Genomic DNA, 20079 nt, shown 5'->3' with positions numbered 1-20079 from the left:
GTGGAGTCAGTCGAGAGAGAGGGAATGATGAAGAAGATGAAGAGAAGTTGCTAGCTAAAGGAATTCAGAAAGAAAGGCTACCGCTTAAAAATGGATGTACTGTAGAAGTTATGTGAAACCAAATGTATTGTGGTCCAACATACTGCACTTCAGAAGGACTTTCTGTAGGACGAGCGACATGAAGAATTGTCCGGTGAGTGTTTTTTTCATTTTGTTCGGGGCGTGCAGTCTTAGCAAGTTGTAAAATAGGGCCAGATTTTGTGTTTCAAAAACTCCAAAAATGAACTTACATTGTCAGCAGAATGTGAACAAACAACTGTTATGTCAAAGAGGTATCTGTACTGTGTTGCAGAGATGTCTACTGGAGTTAGCATGCTAACCAGCTAGCCCCCACCTGTTCTGTTTGTAATACCACCTTGTACCGCAAGAGTTATTTTAGGGGGGAGATATATGACAGCTGCAGCCTAAACGGGTTCCCATAGTCGTCAGTTACTCCGGTGTTATACTAGCACCTATATCTTTGGAGCTTCCTTCGAATTCTAGCCATATTTTACAAATTACACCTTTAATTAATCACAGTGCAAGCTTGTTTGACAGTAATGGGGAAAAACCAAGGGCCAGTTTTCTATTGTTTTAATGGCAGCATGTCATCCCCACTTTAGATTATGATATGTGGACCATAGTTCTATAAGATGTGAGGCAATAGAGAGAGAGAAAAATGCATTTCAGAGAGTTTATCAGCTCAAATTATTGATATGATATGAATGAAAGTTAAACTGTGAGAACATGACTTCTGAAATTGACTGCACATTTAAAATGTCATGAGCAGTGAATGCTTGCAGTGTAGAGTCATTAAGGAGAGAACTTTGCTGTAGCTATAGCAGGCTGAGGTGGGCAAAGCACAGGATTTCTGGATGTCTTCATATTATGGTCTTTTGTTTTAATGGCAGCATGAGCTTGAGCTGGTATGGACTCCACAAGTTTGTAAAAAACCTGATGACTCAATACATCAAGCTTGGATCCCTGAGAGAAGGCTTCTCCCAAAGCCACCTCCAATCCAATATAAATCACTTTATGGATCATTTTTCAAGTCAAGAAAGTCGCAGTTTGTCGTAATTCAAGTAAAATATCGTTTGGTTTTGTGTTAAACGCTCAGTGACATCGTCTCGCCCAACACGCATCATCAACACCATCATGGCCGCCAACTTGGCACAGAAAAGGAACTAAAAAAAAAAATGAAATCACAATAAATCTGGCCATATTGACAACTGCAGTTATGTGAAAGGGTAGTTCATCAGTTTTGTGAGCTGCTCATTAATGGGACCAGCTCTACAAAGTTTAAGTTACAGGGTTTTGGTGAGCGTTCAACAAGACGATGTCACTAATGCAACCTTTGGCTGTGTAGTCTTTATAATTACGTGTTTTCACAGTCTTATATTTGATTAGTTTTGTGACAAACTGCAACTTTATCGATTTCGAAAATGACACTTTAAATTGACAAACATCATATGAGCAGTTCATGGCACAATTTAAATGGGATTGAAAAATCATTTGTCTCTCTTCGTTCACTACCGTACAAAGTTTTTCTGAAATAAGGTCCCGTGAGGGAAACTGGAAGGGGCGTGACTTCGGCACTATATACTATTTCCATCAGCTGGCAAGATATACAGAAGTATCTGCTGCAGTACCACCAGACCACAGAGCAGCTTCATTACTCAGGCGGAGTCTCCTCATCATTGATACTCCATTTTGTAAAAATACATTGTTTGTTTTTTTCTGTAAATGTAGCACAAAGGACTCAAACCTAGATTTTTAAACCCCAGTGCTGTAAACTGAAATGTACCTTGTATCAACCCACCTGCTCAGCATTATTAAACTTTAAAATACTTCTATTTCCAGTCTAGCTTAAATTTCATCATACTGGATAGTGAATACTAGTCTTCGTCATGACAAAATTTTAATCTACTCATACACAAAACAAAATAACCCTTTAGCTCTTAATATTAAAATATGTTGAAACCACCATCCACAACATCCACACATACAACAAAAATATTTCATTCATTAATCCAGAGTTATGCATCCAACAACCTTTGAGAGAAGAACCCACAAAATGTACAGTCAAATGAGCTTACTGTCCAAATTTGGCTTTTGCAGAGGTCCATAAATTACCTAAGTGAATTCATCACTGCCGGTCATATTAAAAAATGTACAAATACTTGCATAACAAGAGTCTGCAGTCATGCCAGCCACTCCGTGTGGTTGTGCTTGGGCACAGCATGGTGCTTCGAGCTGAACACTGATGTCTGTCAGTATGCCAACATGCTCACCATCACAATGCTAACATGTCGATGTTCAGCAGTTATAATGTTTTCTATGTTCACCATCTAAGTTTTGCATTTTAGCATGCTAAAAGTTGCTAGTTAGCACTAAACAAAACCAGCTGAGGCTGATAGGAATCTGATTAGTGTAGTGTTTTTAATCATAGACCAAAGTTTAGGAGAAATTAACACATTTGTTTGGTGGTCAAAATGTTGTGGTGTTGATACAAATTTAATCAAACACAAAAGTTTTTATAAATGATACAGAGAGGCTATCAATATCTGTATCTAATTTAATGTAAATTCATCCAAGAGTTGTTGAGATATTTTTTTCAAAGCCATGAATGTCAGCATCATGGTACGACTAAAGAAAACATCAGGGTGTGACTACAATCCTTGAAATACATCCCCAGGGAATCATTAATATTTAGACAAAATTTTCAGCCAATCCATCCATAGATGCAGAGATATTTTTTGAAGTGACCACGTTGACATGGTGGTGAATTTCGCATAACAAATGTATTTCTTTTATTTTTCACTTGGCGACACATCCAAAGAATTTGAACACATCGACCATCTCCTCCAGGCCCAAACAGGTATGTCTGTATTGTGCAGTCTGACACTCTGTAGCTGTGGGCCAGTACTCGATCCAGGTTCTCTCACCAAGTACATACTGAAACCTGAGGAGAGCAAAGGAAGAAAGTAAAACCACTTGACAATCGAAAAAATGTTTCCAAATTTTAGAAATCATAGCAAGTAAGAAACTCAAAAATGTTGCTCCTTTTTCACTCACGATTGATTCTCTTCATCTTTGTGAATATCTCTGGCCACGCCCATGATGAGGTAGGTTTTGCCTATTTTCAGATTTAGACCCTCCCTGCAGTGCTGAAAACTGAGGAATGGACGCAGTTTACCCAGAGGACCCACGTCACAGGTTTCTGTTATAAAATCCAAGAAAAGACAAAAAAGCTAATTATATATATAATAAAATACATACATGTAAGTTACAGGTGTAGTATAAAATCATCACTGTAGCATTCTTATATCACCATAGATATATTAGGGTAGAATAAAGGTCACTCAGTTTAAATAATTACATTTTGAAAGGAGATAAATGCTCACTTTTACTCCCGACTTCCCCTGACTTCGACTGACACTCATCACTCCCTGTAATTAAAATATTAGAAAAGAGAGAGAAGATACTTAAATATTATTATATATACATACATAAACATATATACATGTTTTATATATATATAGGGCCGGGACTTTAACACGTTAATATATACACATACATATATATATATATATATATATAACATGTATATATGTTTATGTATGTATATATATACATATATATATATACATACCGACCAGGCATAAAATTATGACCACCTGCCTAATATTGTGAAGGTTCCCCTTGTGCAACTAAAACAGCTCTGACCTATCAAGACATGGACTTGAGACCTCTGAGGGGGTCCTGTGGTGTCTGGCACCAGGGCGTTTTATAGTGGATCCTCTGGGTCCTGTATGTTGGGGGATCGGGCCTCCATGGATCAGACCTGCTCCAGCACGTCTTACAGATGCTCGATCAGATTGGGATCTGGGGAATTTGGAGGCCCGGTCAACACCCTGGGCCCTTTATTGTGTCCCTCGAGCTGTTCCTGAGCAGTGTTTGCGGTGTGTCAGGGCACATTGTCCTGCTGGGGGGCCACTGCCATCAGGTAGTGTTGTTGTGATGAGGGGGTGTACTTGGTCCACAACAGTGTTTGGATGGGTGGTGCGTGTCAAGTGGCATTCACATGAATGCCAGCACCCAAGGTTTCCCAGCAGAACATTGCATTGTGATGAGATGATCAACGTTATTCACGTCACCTGTCAGTGGTTTTAATGTTGTGGCTGATCGGTGTATATATATATATACGTATATATAAAACTACATGTGCATCTGCTCACTTGAACTTTGAATACCCACCTTCTTTGATGACTTCAACAATCCGCATTGTGTAAATGTCAGTAGACAACATCTCTGTAGAATTTTCCAGTCTCACTTTGTATGCTGAGGACAGACAAGTTGCAGCTTGTTAGTTGCTCACTCACTCACTCACTCGCTCACTCACTCACTCACTCACTCGCTCGCTCACCAACACTTACCAAAATCTATTGAGCTGTCCTGTTGAGTCTCACAGATCTTCAGTGTGCGCTCATCATCCCCAATCTTTTCCTTCTTCTGCATACTGCAATTCTCTGGAAACAAATGAAATAGTAAATATACAGTAAAACTTGTCAAATACACATATGCAGGACTTAATGTAAGTATGCAGTGAATCGCATGTGTTTCACCTTATTACGGCCTTATTTAGCCTTCACAAAATGACGTAGCTCCAAAACATGCAGTGAACACACCAAAAGAGCTTGTACCATTAATAGTATTTATCGTCTGTCTGACACGCTCTTATTTTCAGTCTCTGTAACTGTCTATGTATGGACAACATTTGATTTTCTCTTCTTTTCTCTAAGACAGCCGTTCTCCGTGGGTTACTCTGATGAGCAAAGAACACAAATGAACGTCACAGGATTACAGACGACCTCTGGTTCTATTTACACGAAGGCAACAAAGTAATTATCAGTCAGGTAACTTTTGACCAAGGTCCTGATTTTTATTACAGTCAGTCACAATGTCAAGATTTTTTACATGAGCATGGCTTCCGTTTTACTCTGTGACGGACTGTGAATGTAGAGAAGTACACCATAATACACAAAAAACAACAGTAACAAGAGTAAATCTAATTTGTTACTTCCACTGCTGCGTTCTATTGTTGATGTCCACCCTCCCTCTCGCTCCTCTCCTGATATTTTCATCTCTAACATGGTGAATTAAGGGTTTATAAAACTTAAAAATAAAAAGACTTATCAAAAATGTCTCTGTAGGGATCCTCTTTATAATGTTGTCTATATCTATCTGAGCCCATCAGTGGCAAAAACAAGTACTTGTAGTGGACGTACTTTGATGGTGCAAATTTGCCCTGAGGGACATTGGTATGTTGATTATTGGTATGTTCAACCAATAATCAAGGCATGATTTATATCTTCAAAACAAAAAGTTGGTTTTCAGCTTAGGTCGACTTGTTTACCTTCAGCGCATGTGCATTCATGATTTCTGCAGAGCCTCAGCAGTTTTCCTCCCGTCCTCTCTGGGTGGTAGAACTTCACACAAGGTGTCTCTGTTACGAGGAAGAAAGACATTTGTAAGATATTTTGTGATTATAGTACATCAGAAAATTAACATTACACATCTTAAAACTGCACCTTAAATGTATTCGTATCCATCACCACACACACTGAATACTAAACAGCAGTGAATTAATCTTCCGGAATGAATCTGTCCTCAAAAGTGCTAGTTAGCTCACTAGCTTAAAGAGCATTGGTCATTTGTTTAAAAGCTTGAAACTATCTCTGTTAATATTTTTCTTGCATGCAACCTCTTGTGGTTGGACGCTGGTTTTGGAGGCTACTGACGGATGACCCATCTTGTTGTTCAGGCACAGTACATCTGTATGTTGGACAAAGAGACAGGCCATGTGTCTGAGTGTCTTTGAGACTCACGATTATTGTGTTGATGATCGTAGTATTCATAGACGGACACAGCAGCTGGTTGTAAGACTCCCACTGCTATCTTCTGATGGATCCTAAAAGCGATCTCATCTGGTTCAGTGTGAGAAACCTGTGGAGAGAAGCAAAGCAAAGGTGTGTGAGTGAGAGCCAGAACCAGAATGAAAAGACACAGATTACAGTACTTCCTCAAACAAATCTAATCGTCAAATAAGAGCCAGGTCTCAAATAATAACCGAGGGCATGGTCGATATAAGTAAAACAAAGGCCGGCCCCAAACAGGCAAGAGAAGGGGGGGGGGAAGCTTTTCAAGTTGAAAAGCTAAAGTCCAAGTAAAGTCATAAGCCTATTGTCTTTAAGTTAATGTCAAGTTGCAACGTAAAACAACACTTTTCCAGGCCATTTCGGAGAAACAGTGTTATCACTGTTGAATTGAACACGTCCTCCCCAACAACCCTGTTACAGATGTCTGTCTGAGTCAGATGACAAGAATGGAAATAATGTCATTTCAACATTCATTTCATTAAAACTTATTTTAACTTGAGAAAGAGGGACAGAGAGAAAAGGGGATAGAGGGAAGAAAAATTGGTTACCTTATTCAGGTAGATGATGAGCGAGCCTCTTTCTGACAGGACTGTGTCCTGCTCAAACTTTGCAATGGTACGGGCATGGCCCTCGGACAACTACACACACATACACACATACACACATACACACATACACACACACACACACACAAGTACACATACGCCATTATCAGGACATAAGTATTTGAGGTGCAGAAGAGTGAATTCACAAGATCATGATCAAGTGGCAAAACATAAACTGACCAGCCACAACATTAAAACACCCTTTGTGTCGCCAAAAACAGGTCTGACCTATCAAGGCATGGCCACGGGACCTCTGGGGTATGTTTGTAGTGGATCCTTTGGGTCCTGTATGTTTGGAGATGGGGCCTCCATGAATCTAACTAGTGGATTTGGATCTGGATTCATAATGGACATTTGTACCAAATTTGAAGAAATTCCCTGACAGCGCTATTGAAATATCGTGTTCACAAGAATGGCACAAATGGACAGACAGACAGATGGACACGGTATCACATAGGAGGCGCAGCTGGTCTCATATCCAGCCAGCAGTTGAAGCCGGTGTTAAAATTTCAGGATATGGTTGTGCCTTTGGGACATTTTTCAATACTCTTGCCACGTATGTTAGGAGTTGTAATTCGAAGGTTTACCTCCGTGGCTCTCTGCTGTAAAAACTCTGTCCTTCAAATACTCTGTTTAGTAATGTGATGAGCATTTTCCCCTCTCCAGGGTCACCAGAGGAAAAAAAGTTCATCTCACGCTGCCAGTCAGTGTTCAAGCATTCCTTTAATCCTCCAAACTTTAAAACACATACTGTTTCTACTAACCATAAACATTGACCTGTGTGTGTGTGTGTGTGTGTGTGTGTGTGTGTTAGTCTTACGGCCTTCAGGTCAGTTGTGTCAGCGATGAAGCCAGTTAACATGCCAATATCCAAGATTGTCATGGTTGCATCACGCTCCTCATGTTTATGCCTGTACCAAAAAGTAGAAAACAATAAAGCAGAAAAACAGACATCAAATGCAGGAATCTCTATGAAGATTTCAGGATGTATATATAACCATGAGCTACGGAAAGTCATGTGACTTTGAGAAAATACATGAATTTCAATAAGAAACAGTGTGACAGACCTAAGTGTAGTGAATCATTATTTGAATTATTGTACATTAGTATAAAATAGCTCACAACTGATACGTGATTTTTGTGTCTTAGTTACTAATCAGGAAACAATTTTTGAAAATGGTTCAGTATTGAGTGAGAACACTGCAGCTGGCAGCCATGAAATGGGCTGCAATGTCCCTCAGGGCAAATTTGCACCATCAAAGTACGTCCACTACAAGTACTTGTTTTTGCCACTGATGGGCTCAGATAGATATAGACAACATTATAAAGAGGATCCCTACAGAGACATTTTTGATAAGTCATTTCATTTTTAAGTTTTATAAACCCCTAATTCACCATGTTAGAGATGAAAATATCAGGAGAGGAGCGAGAGGGAGGGTGGACATCAGAAAGGCTGTTAGGGAAAACAGAGTATAGAGCCAGAATATTTCCACGTCTAATGCGGTGAATAATGCTGGTTTATTGCAACCAAACCAGAGTTGGTTAAACAAAAGGATCTCGTTCTTCAACGTCCGCAACGTAGCGGACGTACTTTGATGGTGGCCAATTTCTCCCAGGAATTATACAGCAATCCTATTTCCTGGATGCTGGCTGTAGTGGTCTCGCTTTATACTGTACCAACTTCAAATTTTTATTTTCCCATTAGTCACTTTGACAAATAAACTCAAAGAATAGGCTCCAGACATAACCCGGTCCGGACCAGATGTGAGAAAATAAGACAGTCTGGGATGTAAAGGGCAGGGCGATTAAAAGATAATGGCAAGGCAACAGAAATGCAAGAGTGAAAGGGAAGGAAAGTGACACTCCTGATTATACTTACAAAACCTTTATTACCAACTTGTATGTCTTCTCATCTGTATTCATGTTCTCTGGAGGAGCAAAACATTTGATGATCAGAAGCTAACAGGTAGCAGAGTAAAGGGGTATTTCAAAAAAGGACAGGGGGGCTTTGAGGTCTTAATTCAACTTTAACAACATCCCCAGGAGCATGTTGAGGTGTTAAAAAAAACAACAAATTTTTCCTGTGAACAGCAGATAGATCCAAATTTTAATACAATCGTTTGTCTTGGTATTACTCTGTCCTTTCTTGCAGAAATTCTGCTCTTGTTTTAAATATCAGTGGATCTTCTGGGCACCAAATCACCTGGTTTGAGCTGCACAGACAGGTTAAACTTCTGACAATCACTTTCCTTTTCTTTAGGCAGAGCGTAATACAGCGACACCATCTGTCAAATAGACACAAAGTTTGAGTTAAAGGATCACTGCAGTTAATTACAGCTTTGATCTTACTTTCACCGGCCTGGCCACCACTTCTATTGGTGATTACAACACTGTGCAGTTTTATTTTTATGTTAAATATGAAAAATAGATGTAAGATGTTTAGAAGTTTTAAATTTCACGACATTTTGTGAATTTATTTTGTTCATTTATAACACTAACAGCCGGCATATATCTGCCAGCTGTAACTACAGGGGGTCATTGAACTATCACCTCTTGCTGATACAAAGTGGTGTCATGAGACAGAATGGGGCTAGCTGGATAGCATGCTAACTTCAGTAGACACCTCTGCAACACAGTACATAGACATCTTTGACATAATGTATCAGTGTTGTCTCTTCACACTATGTTGATAATGTTCGTTGATTTTTTTTTAAATGGTTTAAACCAAAAACTCAGGCCATATCTTACAAGTTGCTCCTTTGGGGAAATTGGTGCTTTCAGCTTTCCACATAACTCTACCAAAAAACTATTCTAAAATGTATTTTCATTTTGAATGCCTGAGAGGCATGACAACACACCACAGAAAACAAAAATGTGTTAGACTCACTGTCACTGTTGCCTCTCCTGTTCCTGTGGCAGTCACTGTCACATCCTGGTTTATTTCCTTGGCCTTTAAAATGTGAATGTAAACACATTCACGCACACACGCACGCACACACACACACACACACACACACACACACACAAAACAGGTGCTTGATCAGAAACTTGCGTCCAGCAGATACAGAAATGAAAAATAATTATGACTTGAGGGTACATTTGGATTGTGGAGTCTCTGTGTAGTCTATGAGATTTTACGGACGGACATTATGGCAGCAGCAAGGAACATGCTACTTCTCTGCCACTTAGCTGCCTTCATGAAAATAGAGCTATATGTTGTGTAGTTTTCCTCTGTAATTTGATCTCCTCATGTGAGAGCTATGTGTCCAATAACTCATTTTCATATTCTTCTGCTCCCTAGTGGCCATTAATGCAGCTGTAATGTGTGATTTCACCTTAGCTGTTCTGGTGGTATAGTGGTTGTCTCTGTTGAAGTTGAACTTTTCAGGGCTTGTCCTTCCTTGAATCTTAATGTCCACATTCACATCATACTCCTCTTCATTAGCACCAATCCAGTACTCAGCTATTGCCTGGTACACCATTATAGTAGCCTGGCAAGAGAAATAAAGGCAATGAGAGAGAGACAGCAAGACTCAAAAAATCGACTGGTAACTTAAGCTCCAGAATAATTTACAAAAATAATTCTTCACTAAAAAAAAAGAACTGACTATAGATACATATATATAGTGTAACATTAACTGCAACAGAGAGTGAGAGAGACTCTTACTTGAGTTGATCCATAGCCTCCGCCGTCCATCTGCTGTTGGTTGAACCATCGGACAACAGATTTGGCATTCTCGAAATCCTTTAATAATGAAAAATCAGAAAATTCAGTTGTATTAACTACTATCGATTACTATTAATTGAAAGTCCTATTAACTTCTCCCTTTACATTTCCAAAGTATACTGAAATATTGTTTATTTATTTAGGTAATGTCACATACTTCTGTGCACCAATCAGAAGGTAGCAATACCTGTCAATCAAATCTGTTCAAACCATATCCATGCAGTACTGATGAAGCAGAACAGCTGAGTTTGATCTCTATCTCTCTAACAAAAGAGAAAGAGCACCTGCCTGGTATGGGGACACCAGGGCCCCCTTCTGGAGCCAGACTTAGGAGGGGAGCCCACCTACAAGTGTCTGGTGGCCGGGCCTTAGCCCATGGAGCTCAGCTAGGTTCAGCCCAAAGAAAAAACATCTGAGCAGACACTGGAGTGATTTGCAGCCAAGTGTGAAGTGGTTTTGATGAGGGTCAGCACCTCCAAGTTCAAAAATGGTGGATTGACCCCTCTGGTTGGGGAGTGAGCTCCTACCCCAAGCTAAGGAGTTTAAGCATCTTGTGGTCTTGTTAACGAGTGACGGGAAGAAGGAGCGTGCGATGGACAGGTGGTTTGTTGTGGCATCATCAGTGCTGCAAGCCAGATCATCATGGTGTCGAGGGACATCAATTTACCAGTCCACCTATCTTCCAACCCTCACCTGTGATCATGAGCTGTGGGTCCGAATGAAGGTAATCGGAGATACAAGCAACAGCAATGAGTTTCCTCCGTAGGGTAGCTGGGCCAACTCTTGCACGTCGTAAGGAGACAGCTGAGGTTGGTTTGGCATCTGATTAGGATGCCTTCTCTTTGGAGGCTTTCTGGGTATGTCCAACTGGGACCCCAGAGCAGAACCAGAACTCGCTGGAGGGATTATATGTCTTCTCTGGCATGGGGATGCCTCAGGAGGAGCCAGGCAAAGGACTTCTGGAATACCCTGCTAAGCCTACTGCCACTGCTACATCTTTATTTGAACACGTTGTGTGTGGCTGAATCCATAATCACGGTCACACCTTAACTCTTGTTTTTAACCAAGGTATGAGAATTTCAGTTGTGGAATTATTGAGCATGACTTCATGGGTTCCTACCTCACTCTTCATACACTCGCATCTTTAACTAGCAAGGAACCTCAACGCTCTATTCAGTTATCATAGCCTAGACATGCGTACATTTTCTCAGACACTGAATGGTTTTGGTCTGTTCCTCCACACTAGATGTTTTTATTGGCAAATAAAGTGTTTTTTTGTCATCGATCATCGATACCCTCACTGATGTAGCATGAAGGATGACTCTACTGCACTCTATGTTTTTCACAGCATGACATCCTGATCAAATATTGCGCACACATGGGATGTGTCTTACCTTGGCCTTGACCAAAGCCAGAAGAGCATAAGCTGTGGCCTCCAGTGTGAAAAGCTGCCTGTCACCTACAGGCCAGTGAGTAAACCCTGAAGCAGACAGACATTAAAATACTTCTTCAAAATCTTCATCCACATTGACAGCTCACAAAACAAACAAATTCAGAAGAACAAGCTTATAAAAAAATAATAAACAATTCACTTGAAAAAGTTTTAGCTTAACTGTCTCTCACACATGCGCACACACACACACACACACACACACACACACACGAGTAATCAGTTGGTGTGGGTATGGTAAGCATTAGGCTGCATCTGTGTATGTGGAAAAAGTTAATATCCTTATAGAATCTAAAGATGTTTTTGTTTCTCAGTATGTTAAAGAATATTGTCATGTGACAAAACCTGATGAGCGAAACTTGAAGAGGATATCTTGGTTTAGTTTGTTTTCATTTGCCAGGGCGTAGGATGTCATCGCAGCAGCATATGAGTTGGTGAGGCCGTGCAGACGTCCTTCCAGGTATGATACTGCTATGTTTATACTTTCTGTCAAATTCTGGACAGATGGAAAAGACACACAGATATTAGGTAACAAAAGTACAGATTGCCATATCAAGTGGCAGACCATCACCATCTTCCTTTGAGCATTCACACAGAAATGCATGATTACAGATCCTCCTGTTTGCTCCTTGTTTTGAAGCAAAACAAAGCTTGACTTCCTAAACATGAAAATACCCAGATCTTCTGTGTTGTGTGACCAATAGAGCGTGTGCGAACTTTTGGTTTAGCGCCTGGCTAACTTGAATGGGGATAAAATAATTTTATTGTGCGGCTCTTCTAGACTTTCCAGATTTAATTGGACCGAATTATGACAGTCAAATGAATCATTTCATCGGGTTGTGATGCTCAAGAAAAAGTATTGACCATTTTTACGGACACTTCTTTCAAAATGTAAGCTAAAAACTGGCTTCAAAGCCTGGCGCTCTTCCTGGGGGCTTGTGTCTGACGGGGATTGCTGACTGCAAAAAGGACAGGACTTTAGCGAAAATGACAATGATGCTCACAGCTTCTGGGAGTAGAAATCAGTACATGGATAAATAAAGAGGGGAGAGAACAATACACTGTATGGAGGTGAGGTACTCACGCTAACAGTTAGATTACATATAGTGCGTGACTCCTGCAGGGCAATGAGGCAGAAGGCCGTCATGGAGGCGTCTGAATCTGTACCACGCACATCACCCTACACAAGTACACACAAAAAACAGGTCAGCATAATCATATCATTACAGTCAACAGAATTAAACATCATACACAGGGATAGTCAATAAGATATAGTGCATATGGCCCTAAGATGAAGTATTGATGTCCCTCTGTGCACGCACAATCATCTCTCCATGGATAATCGTTCCAACTTCTCTGAATGAGCCATCAGGTATCTGTGTATTGGAAATCAGAAACTTGACAGCGTCACAGATGGTGCTGTTTTGCACTGCCACCAGATTGGTGGCCATGGCAAACACCTTGGTGACATAAGCTGTCAGCCTTTGAGAGGAGAGGAGAGGAGAGGAGAGGAGAGGAGAGGAGAGAATAGCTTTTAATTTGCTTTGGTTAAATAACACGTACATGAACTATATCTGATATCCTAGCAACTTCTCAGAATCTAATTTAAGTCAGGATGTGCCTGATATTTGAACACAAGTTCAATCTTGCTTTGCCTCACCAGGTGCTGCTTTTATGCTCCGGGAATACAGCAAAAGACCCATCACCTTTACGGAAAGCAAGCTCGTTCTCGTAGCCTGGACATGAACAAAACACACAACCATTTCACCAACTGTCCTTCACCTCTTAACTGAATCATGTCCACCAGATGCCAGTTTGAGTGACTGGTCTCCTCAGTTTAGCTATATTTCTGGGTTCTGTGCTAATAATTACATCTGTGTGAGCCTACCGGTCTTGATGTGTTGAAGGGCTTCTTCACGTTTTTTAAAGCCCACAGCTTCCCACTGATTGGTTTTGTCTAAATACATGGCTGCAATGACAGGCAGAGTCATGCCGATCATGTTCTGCTCTCCACAGCCTGAGGGCTGTTTGATCAGAGTACCCATTGATTTCCCACTGATGGCGTTCTCCACCAGTGCACCTATCTGCTCTCTTCCTGTGTGGATACATAGGAACAATGCAGAGGTCCCCCCAACCAGGTTAGCTGGTCATTTTAAGGCAGCATTACAGTTAACAATACAATTTATTCTGCAGGCATTGTATCACATAATATGTCTAAATACAACATGATATCTCACCTGTCAAAGATATGTCTGTCCTAGTAGCTGCACCTGGAACCAAATCTTTCGTAGGAATTTTACTGTTCAGAATCACCTCTTGTTTGCCATCTAGAGGAAGAAACAGTTGACAAGTTGGGGTGTTGCCAAATTAAAACAACAGATATTAAACACGTTCTGTGTTCACTGCAGTTACTTTGATAACAAACTCACCTACACCTTTCTTCACAGGGTCAAGGGTTATACTCTCTACAGATTTTATCAGCATGCCTGCAGGCTGGAAAAACAACCATTACAGCCTTATTTTCAAGCAAACCATTTACGACATTGCATTCTTGTGTCTCTTATGTTTATATCGCAACAGGAGAACAGTAAAATGTGGTATGCCACGCTTCAAACCCACCACGTGGCTCTGTTTCTCTTACCACCACCCGCAGCATCTTCCTGATTCCATCACTGACCCCCGAGTCTCTCACAGCTGCTTTGACCTCAATGGGGATTTCTTGGTCTTTCATGGGAATGATGATGAAGGGTACGGCTCGTGTAGTCTGGGGGCCAACTGTGACCTCCTGACGATACCTCCGATGCTTAGAGGCTGCACTGCACACATGCTCCGCCTCAAGTAGATCCACACGCACCTTGAAGATGAGACAATGATGAAGAAAAAGTTTATGTGTTTGAGTTTGAATGTAGACAAAGACCTCTTCACAGAGCGGATAAGACTAATGAAATATGATGAGATTTATGAGGCTCCAGATATAATCCAGATATTATCCATTAGCACTTTCAGTTTCCTCCCCCAACAAATTCATTAATCAGGGCCAAGTTATAAGGCACCTGAGTGCCATTGTTCTGCTTCTGCTTCCTGCTCTCTGTCCCTGCTGTGACTGGCAGTGTTTGTCTTTTTTAGTTCATATTCCCACCTGAAATGTGTATTATAGTGGACTGTCTTTGTTTGAAGCAGCTGTCCACGTGAGGAATCCCTGTTTGCCCCTTACCGGAGTGCTTTCTGTGTTTACGTCTGGTGCCATAAGTGGTGAGTAGGCTTAGTTTTTAAAATGTATTTTAAGATGCAGTGAGCCAAGCTAATTTTAGTTTCCCCTTTTTTCAGGTTCACCTGCACAATAACCACTGCTGTTTTGTCCACATTTTTCCCTCTAGTTTAGTTTTGTGTAATTTGTTAAAACCAACTGGGTTACCTTACTTTGCTTTGTTATTTTGTTACCTTGTTTATTTGATTACTTGTTGTTTTCTGATCATTTGTTTAGTTATTTTCCTGCCATATTGTTGGGAGGCTAGGCACCGTGGTGAGGTCCCTTCACTTTTTGCATGTGAGTAAACACACGGGTATACACTGTTGACTGCACCATTTTGCTGTGAGGTTTGCTGTGCTGTGCTGCACTAAAGGTGAGCAGTGGTAGCACCCCTGGACACTGCCTCTGTGTAGTCTGCCCTCAACTTATGGCCTCAGCATAGTTTTCTTTTTTCATAGTAGTGGTTGGACTGAATTTTAATACATTTTTAAGATTCTTTTTAATATTTCATATATAGGCCTTTTTAAAGAGAATTGTGATCAAGTAATCCTTTTCTACGTTCTGATTTTTAAGAGTTTCATTTGCTCAATAACCCTTTCTTTTCTCTCTCAGCAGTTCCAACCCCTGCTTGTTTACGTTGATTATTTTGATTATTGTTTAAAATAAAACCTTTAATTTACTTTAACTCACGTCTCTGCCTATTCAGTAATGAGCCTGTGTGTCCTTTTCTATTTCCCAAGTCCCCAGGTGGCATTGCGTCTCGCCACATGATGATAAAACATCTTTTATAAATGCCTTTCATAAACATTCATCAGTTTACCAGTAATATTTTGGGTGTGCTCATTTTATGCTCCATCTCCAAATAAAGTGGTAGCTCATCTGGCACAACAACCCAACAGCCTGTGTCACTGTCTTGTCTGACCAGTGGTGTTTGTTGGACCAAGGAGCGGCTGGAAATACTCTTCCTCCCTGCAGTATTATCAAAGAATAGCCGCTAACAAAGCTCATCTACTTCGGTGCACAACATGTTTAATTTCTTATTGTAAATTCTTCAAAATAAAAGTCCACTGTTTACTGTTTTAACAACTTTTAAGAAATTCAGGAAATGTTTCTCTGGTTCCCAGTAGGAACTAATAATGACCCCTGGAACAGCTGAGAATGAACGTTAAGAAACAGTACAACAAAGTACGAACAGGGACGCAGGAGAGAAACTAAACTTCAAACCACAGAGATTCGGCCAGAAGCTACAACAGCTACTGAGAGCTGAGCACAGAGTTTCCTGCAAAGAAAGGAAGGAAGAGACAGGGGTCATCACGGGTTGGAGGCGGGGGCGGGCCCTACTCTGAAGAGAAACCATCCTGGATGCATCTCGGCCCAATTTGGTGCAGGAAAAACTGGTGGTGCGAAGCAGCTCAGTTTGAATCAGCGGCGCCAAATGTGCCAGTGGAAAAACCCCATAAGTGTGATGAGATTGGCAGTACTAACAACTGTTTGAAATTACTGGGAGTCATTTAATACTGTTTTAGTTTAAAATGTAGCATAATTAACAACTAAAAGCACTGAATACATGGCTTCTGTCCTCCCTTTGTATTAAACTCAATAGCTCAACTACATGAACTATGCTAAGTTGTAAACGTTCTGTCCTGAAGTATCGGAGAAGAATAGCTCAGACTTACAGTGATCTTCTCAGTGTTGTAGTTGTGGAGGATTGCCTTCACTTCTAGCTGCTCTCCTCGGACAGCAGAATAAGGCAGCCTGAGATCAATGAAGAAGTCTTTCCGCACAATTACCTCCAACGGATCGGCCACACAGATACCTTGAAGACGAGGGGAGAATCAAACAAGGGATAAAACTGAGAGAAACAAAAAGAAGGGCTGATGATTTTAGGGCAACAGTCTCACCATGACTTCTTGAAAGGCTGATGCCAATGAACTGCCAGGTTGTGATGGAGTCCTTCAAAGGGAATGATATCGTATTTGATACGCGACTGAAACCCACAAGAAAAGCAGTGATAAAACAATATTTAGGTTTTAGTGGTGCCATTAATTAAGTTTAGTCAACCAACTCACATGGAACAGATTATGTAAATGTAGAATACTAAATGAACAACAGCAGCATGGGCCAGTTTAGCTTTCAGGTGAGCAGTGTGCAGCGATGCAAGGTACTTTTACTTTGCTCGTAGTATTTCCATTTTCTGATACTTTGTACTTCCACGCCACTACAATTTGGAAGCAAATATTGTACTTAGTTCTTGACACTCTAGCTGAGTCTGAGCTGCTGAGCAGCAGCTCCTCCCCACATAACACTCTGCAGATGTCTGTTTTGTTTTGATAACATCGGGAATTAAATTTGTTTGTTTTAGTATATTTAACATCAAATACTTTCAGACTTTTACTCAAGTACTATTTGTATGGGTGACTTTCACTTTTAGCTAACCCTTTTAACACAATACCTTTACTTTTACTCAAGTACGACTTCTGGGTACTTTTTACACCAACACTTGCAGTGTGGTAGTAGAAAAAGCAGAGCACTGCCTTGAAGGGTATGTTGATATGTTTCGCTGAGAGGAGAATGCCATGTGAGTATCGCGAGAGATTGAAGTTGGCTGCCTGAACTCGCTCACAGGCATCACTACAGTCACAATGTATTTATTGTGTGTGTATTTCAGTGGACTCACCAGTTTAGTGTGCTGCAAGCACCCAGTGTGATATCTGTCCACTGCCAACTTTCAGGAAACTGGCTGCGAGAAGTAATGTTATCGCTATCCACGTAACTGTCATCCTCCTCACCTAAAATGTCATATAAAAAATGAATATGTTTCAACTGAGTGGCAATTTCCTGACCATTGAATAACCAATGCTTCCTTCCCCCCCATCCTTTGTCCCCATGTCTTACTGCGTGCCAGTATGAGGTTGTCTTGCTTCATCTCAGCTCTCTGGGCTTCCAGCTGTTCGCAGCAGTGCAGGAAGGCCTGGACGCAGGCTTGATCGTCCACAATGTACTTGCTACGCCTCTCACAGGTGTATGAGAGAGGGATTTCCCTCATGCCATCCAAACAACACTCGCGTAGTTTTTTTTCTTGATAATCACTCACTTGAAAGGAGAGAGGGTTGCGAGAGAGGTGAAGGGAGAGATTAAGATGATGTCAGTGATGTAATGTGATTTTTTTGCAGCTGCAAATGCAAAGCGTTTACACAATGCGTTTTCAAATAGAAAAAAAAATTGAGATGGAAATGGTCGCTAGGATATGGTTGAATGCTAATGATAGCCAATGGGTTATCAAACAGTTGTTTTACCTTCATGGACTATTGTTCAGCCAGATTGTTAACTATGATATGCCTTTTCAGATCACATTTAAATATTACCATGTTTTTCTTACATAAGGTGGTCCTGACATCCAGTATGGTGCTGGCTCGTTTCCTCCTTCTGGCAGCTGGACAGTTCAATTCTGGAAATGCAAAACAGACTGGCTCATAAACAGAACCCAACATTTATAAACCGAGAGCTGAGTTATGTGTGGCACCACAGATGTTATACTGTTAAAGGTCATATAAATAATATTTTTATGTAGACAAAAAATATAACATCTACAGAGGTTGTAGAAAGCTGCAGAAAACACGTATATCTTTTCCTTTAAAACGTTGTTACGATGTGAATCAATAGTTTTCAAATGTTGGTCGTGTCCAAAATGATTGTTTTGGTTATTTCTGTGTAACAGTTCTGATTGGGTGGTTCCAGCTTCTAACAAGGTTTGTGAGCCAATAGTATAACGCCGTTGGTATCACGTGGTATCTGTGTTTCATCATCAATCAACTTGGTAGTTGCCAGTTTGTGGGGGGAAAAACCACAAGAATGGCTGAGTTTGACAGTATGCACCCAGCATACTGTACTGCCCTAGTGTGAGCTAGCTAGCATTAGCAATTTGGTATCTGGTTTGATAATTACCTTGTTGGAGTGGGCCTTATACAAGTGAGGCAGTGTGGAAAAAAGAGAAAAGAAACAAATCTGCTTGTTGCCCATCAGAAAAGTGAATTAACTACTACCTCATAAATAACTGTAATATGACAGGACAGTTTTGTGGTTTCTGGTGCTGAAGAATGAGAGCCTACATCGTGTGGCTATGGATTGCAGGCCAGCAGAGAAATGGTGTTGTCACGGACCATGGGCCTGATTAACAGTTGTAACTTTATTCTGCTCAGCAATCTGCTGTTGTAAGAGAGTTGTAAGGTTTGTGGCTATAGAAAGAGACGCCCAGATTTTGGGGCGGCTGTAGCGCAGGAGGTAGAGCGGGTGATCAGAAGGTTGCTGGTCCCTGGCTCCCCCAGCTGCACGCTCCTGATGAGCAGTTGGCACCTTGCATGTCAGCCTCTGCCATGTGAATGTGACGAGTGTTGTAAAGCGCTTTGAGCGGTCTGTAGACTGGAAAAACATTATGGAAATGCAAGTCCATTTACCCCAATGAAAATATCACAGAACAAGAGTATTTTTCAAAAACCTATATGTTTTTGTGTCTCACTTTAAGTTGTTAGTTACTGCTCACAATGCACTCAAAACCTCACGCTGTGAGTCCACAGGCAGGCTGTATAAAAGGACACCGTTATGGGGCCAGTCCAGGCATTTTTTGACTCATAGGAACTAGCTATAATTACAGACGTTTTTTCTTTCAGTATGACAGCTGTCCCCTCTGTGCTTCATTAAAACTGTCCACACAGCACTGCAATCGAGTTATGTTTGTCTTGAGCTTTGTAATCAAGTTATATTTTCTTAAAGTAGAGCTAATAATTTTAACACATGCCTAAAATGAGCACTGTACATTGTATAATGAAGAAAAAAATGGACACAAATATATTAAAATGAATATTGAATCATAACATTTGCTCAGGACAGCCATAGGTCACCTGCACCCAAGTAGAAAAATGACAGAGAGCATCTGGGATTTGGAGTCATCAAAGAAACTTCTGCACAGATTAACAGAAACCTGATAATGTTAGATGACATTAGACGGACCAGAAGTCTAATAAAGTGAATCTTTAAATCATAAAACATTAAAATGTTATGTATTATAATGA

At 40.7% G+C, this 20079-nt stretch overlaps 1 protein-coding gene across 1 annotated transcript in view; it reads right to left on the bottom strand.

The window, feature by feature from the left end:
• Positions 1-2760: 2760 nt before the first annotated feature.
• Positions 2761-20079, bottom strand: part of LOC311250321 (complement C3-like) — a gene marked incomplete at its 5' end in the record, with an annotated part of 28283 nt that continues 10964 nt past the window's right edge. The window contains 27 exons of the mRNA XM_084341962.1: positions 2761-3001; positions 3115-3259; positions 3444-3488; positions 4297-4380; positions 4476-4568; positions 5456-5545; positions 5928-6045; positions 6527-6616; positions 7404-7494; positions 8463-8511; positions 8787-8868; positions 9471-9533; positions 9919-10074; positions 10251-10328; positions 11705-11790; positions 12106-12256; positions 12845-12940; positions 13083-13242; positions 13421-13496; positions 13649-13855; positions 13998-14087; positions 14190-14253; positions 14402-14614; positions 16687-16826; positions 16912-16997; positions 17688-17799; positions 17906-18103. Of these exons, the coding sequence (XP_084198088.1) occupies positions 2857-3001; positions 3115-3259; positions 3444-3488; positions 4297-4380; positions 4476-4568; positions 5456-5545; positions 5928-6045; positions 6527-6616; positions 7404-7494; positions 8463-8511; positions 8787-8868; positions 9471-9533; positions 9919-10074; positions 10251-10328; positions 11705-11790; positions 12106-12256; positions 12845-12940; positions 13083-13242; positions 13421-13496; positions 13649-13855; positions 13998-14087; positions 14190-14253; positions 14402-14614; positions 16687-16826; positions 16912-16997; positions 17688-17799; positions 17906-18103 (3008 nt within the window). The 3' untranslated portion in view covers positions 2761-2856. The remainder of the gene's footprint in view (positions 3002-3114; positions 3260-3443; positions 3489-4296; positions 4381-4475; positions 4569-5455; positions 5546-5927; positions 6046-6526; positions 6617-7403; positions 7495-8462; positions 8512-8786; positions 8869-9470; positions 9534-9918; positions 10075-10250; positions 10329-11704; positions 11791-12105; positions 12257-12844; positions 12941-13082; positions 13243-13420; positions 13497-13648; positions 13856-13997; positions 14088-14189; positions 14254-14401; positions 14615-16686; positions 16827-16911; positions 16998-17687; positions 17800-17905; positions 18104-20079) is intronic.

This window comes from Pagrus pagrus, assembly GCF_965226575.1.
Source record: "Pagrus pagrus genome assembly, chromosome: 2".
Classification (NCBI taxonomy): Eukaryota; Metazoa; Chordata; class Actinopteri; order Spariformes; family Sparidae; genus Pagrus; species Pagrus pagrus.
This window is presented reverse-complemented; position numbering and strand designations above follow the sequence as displayed.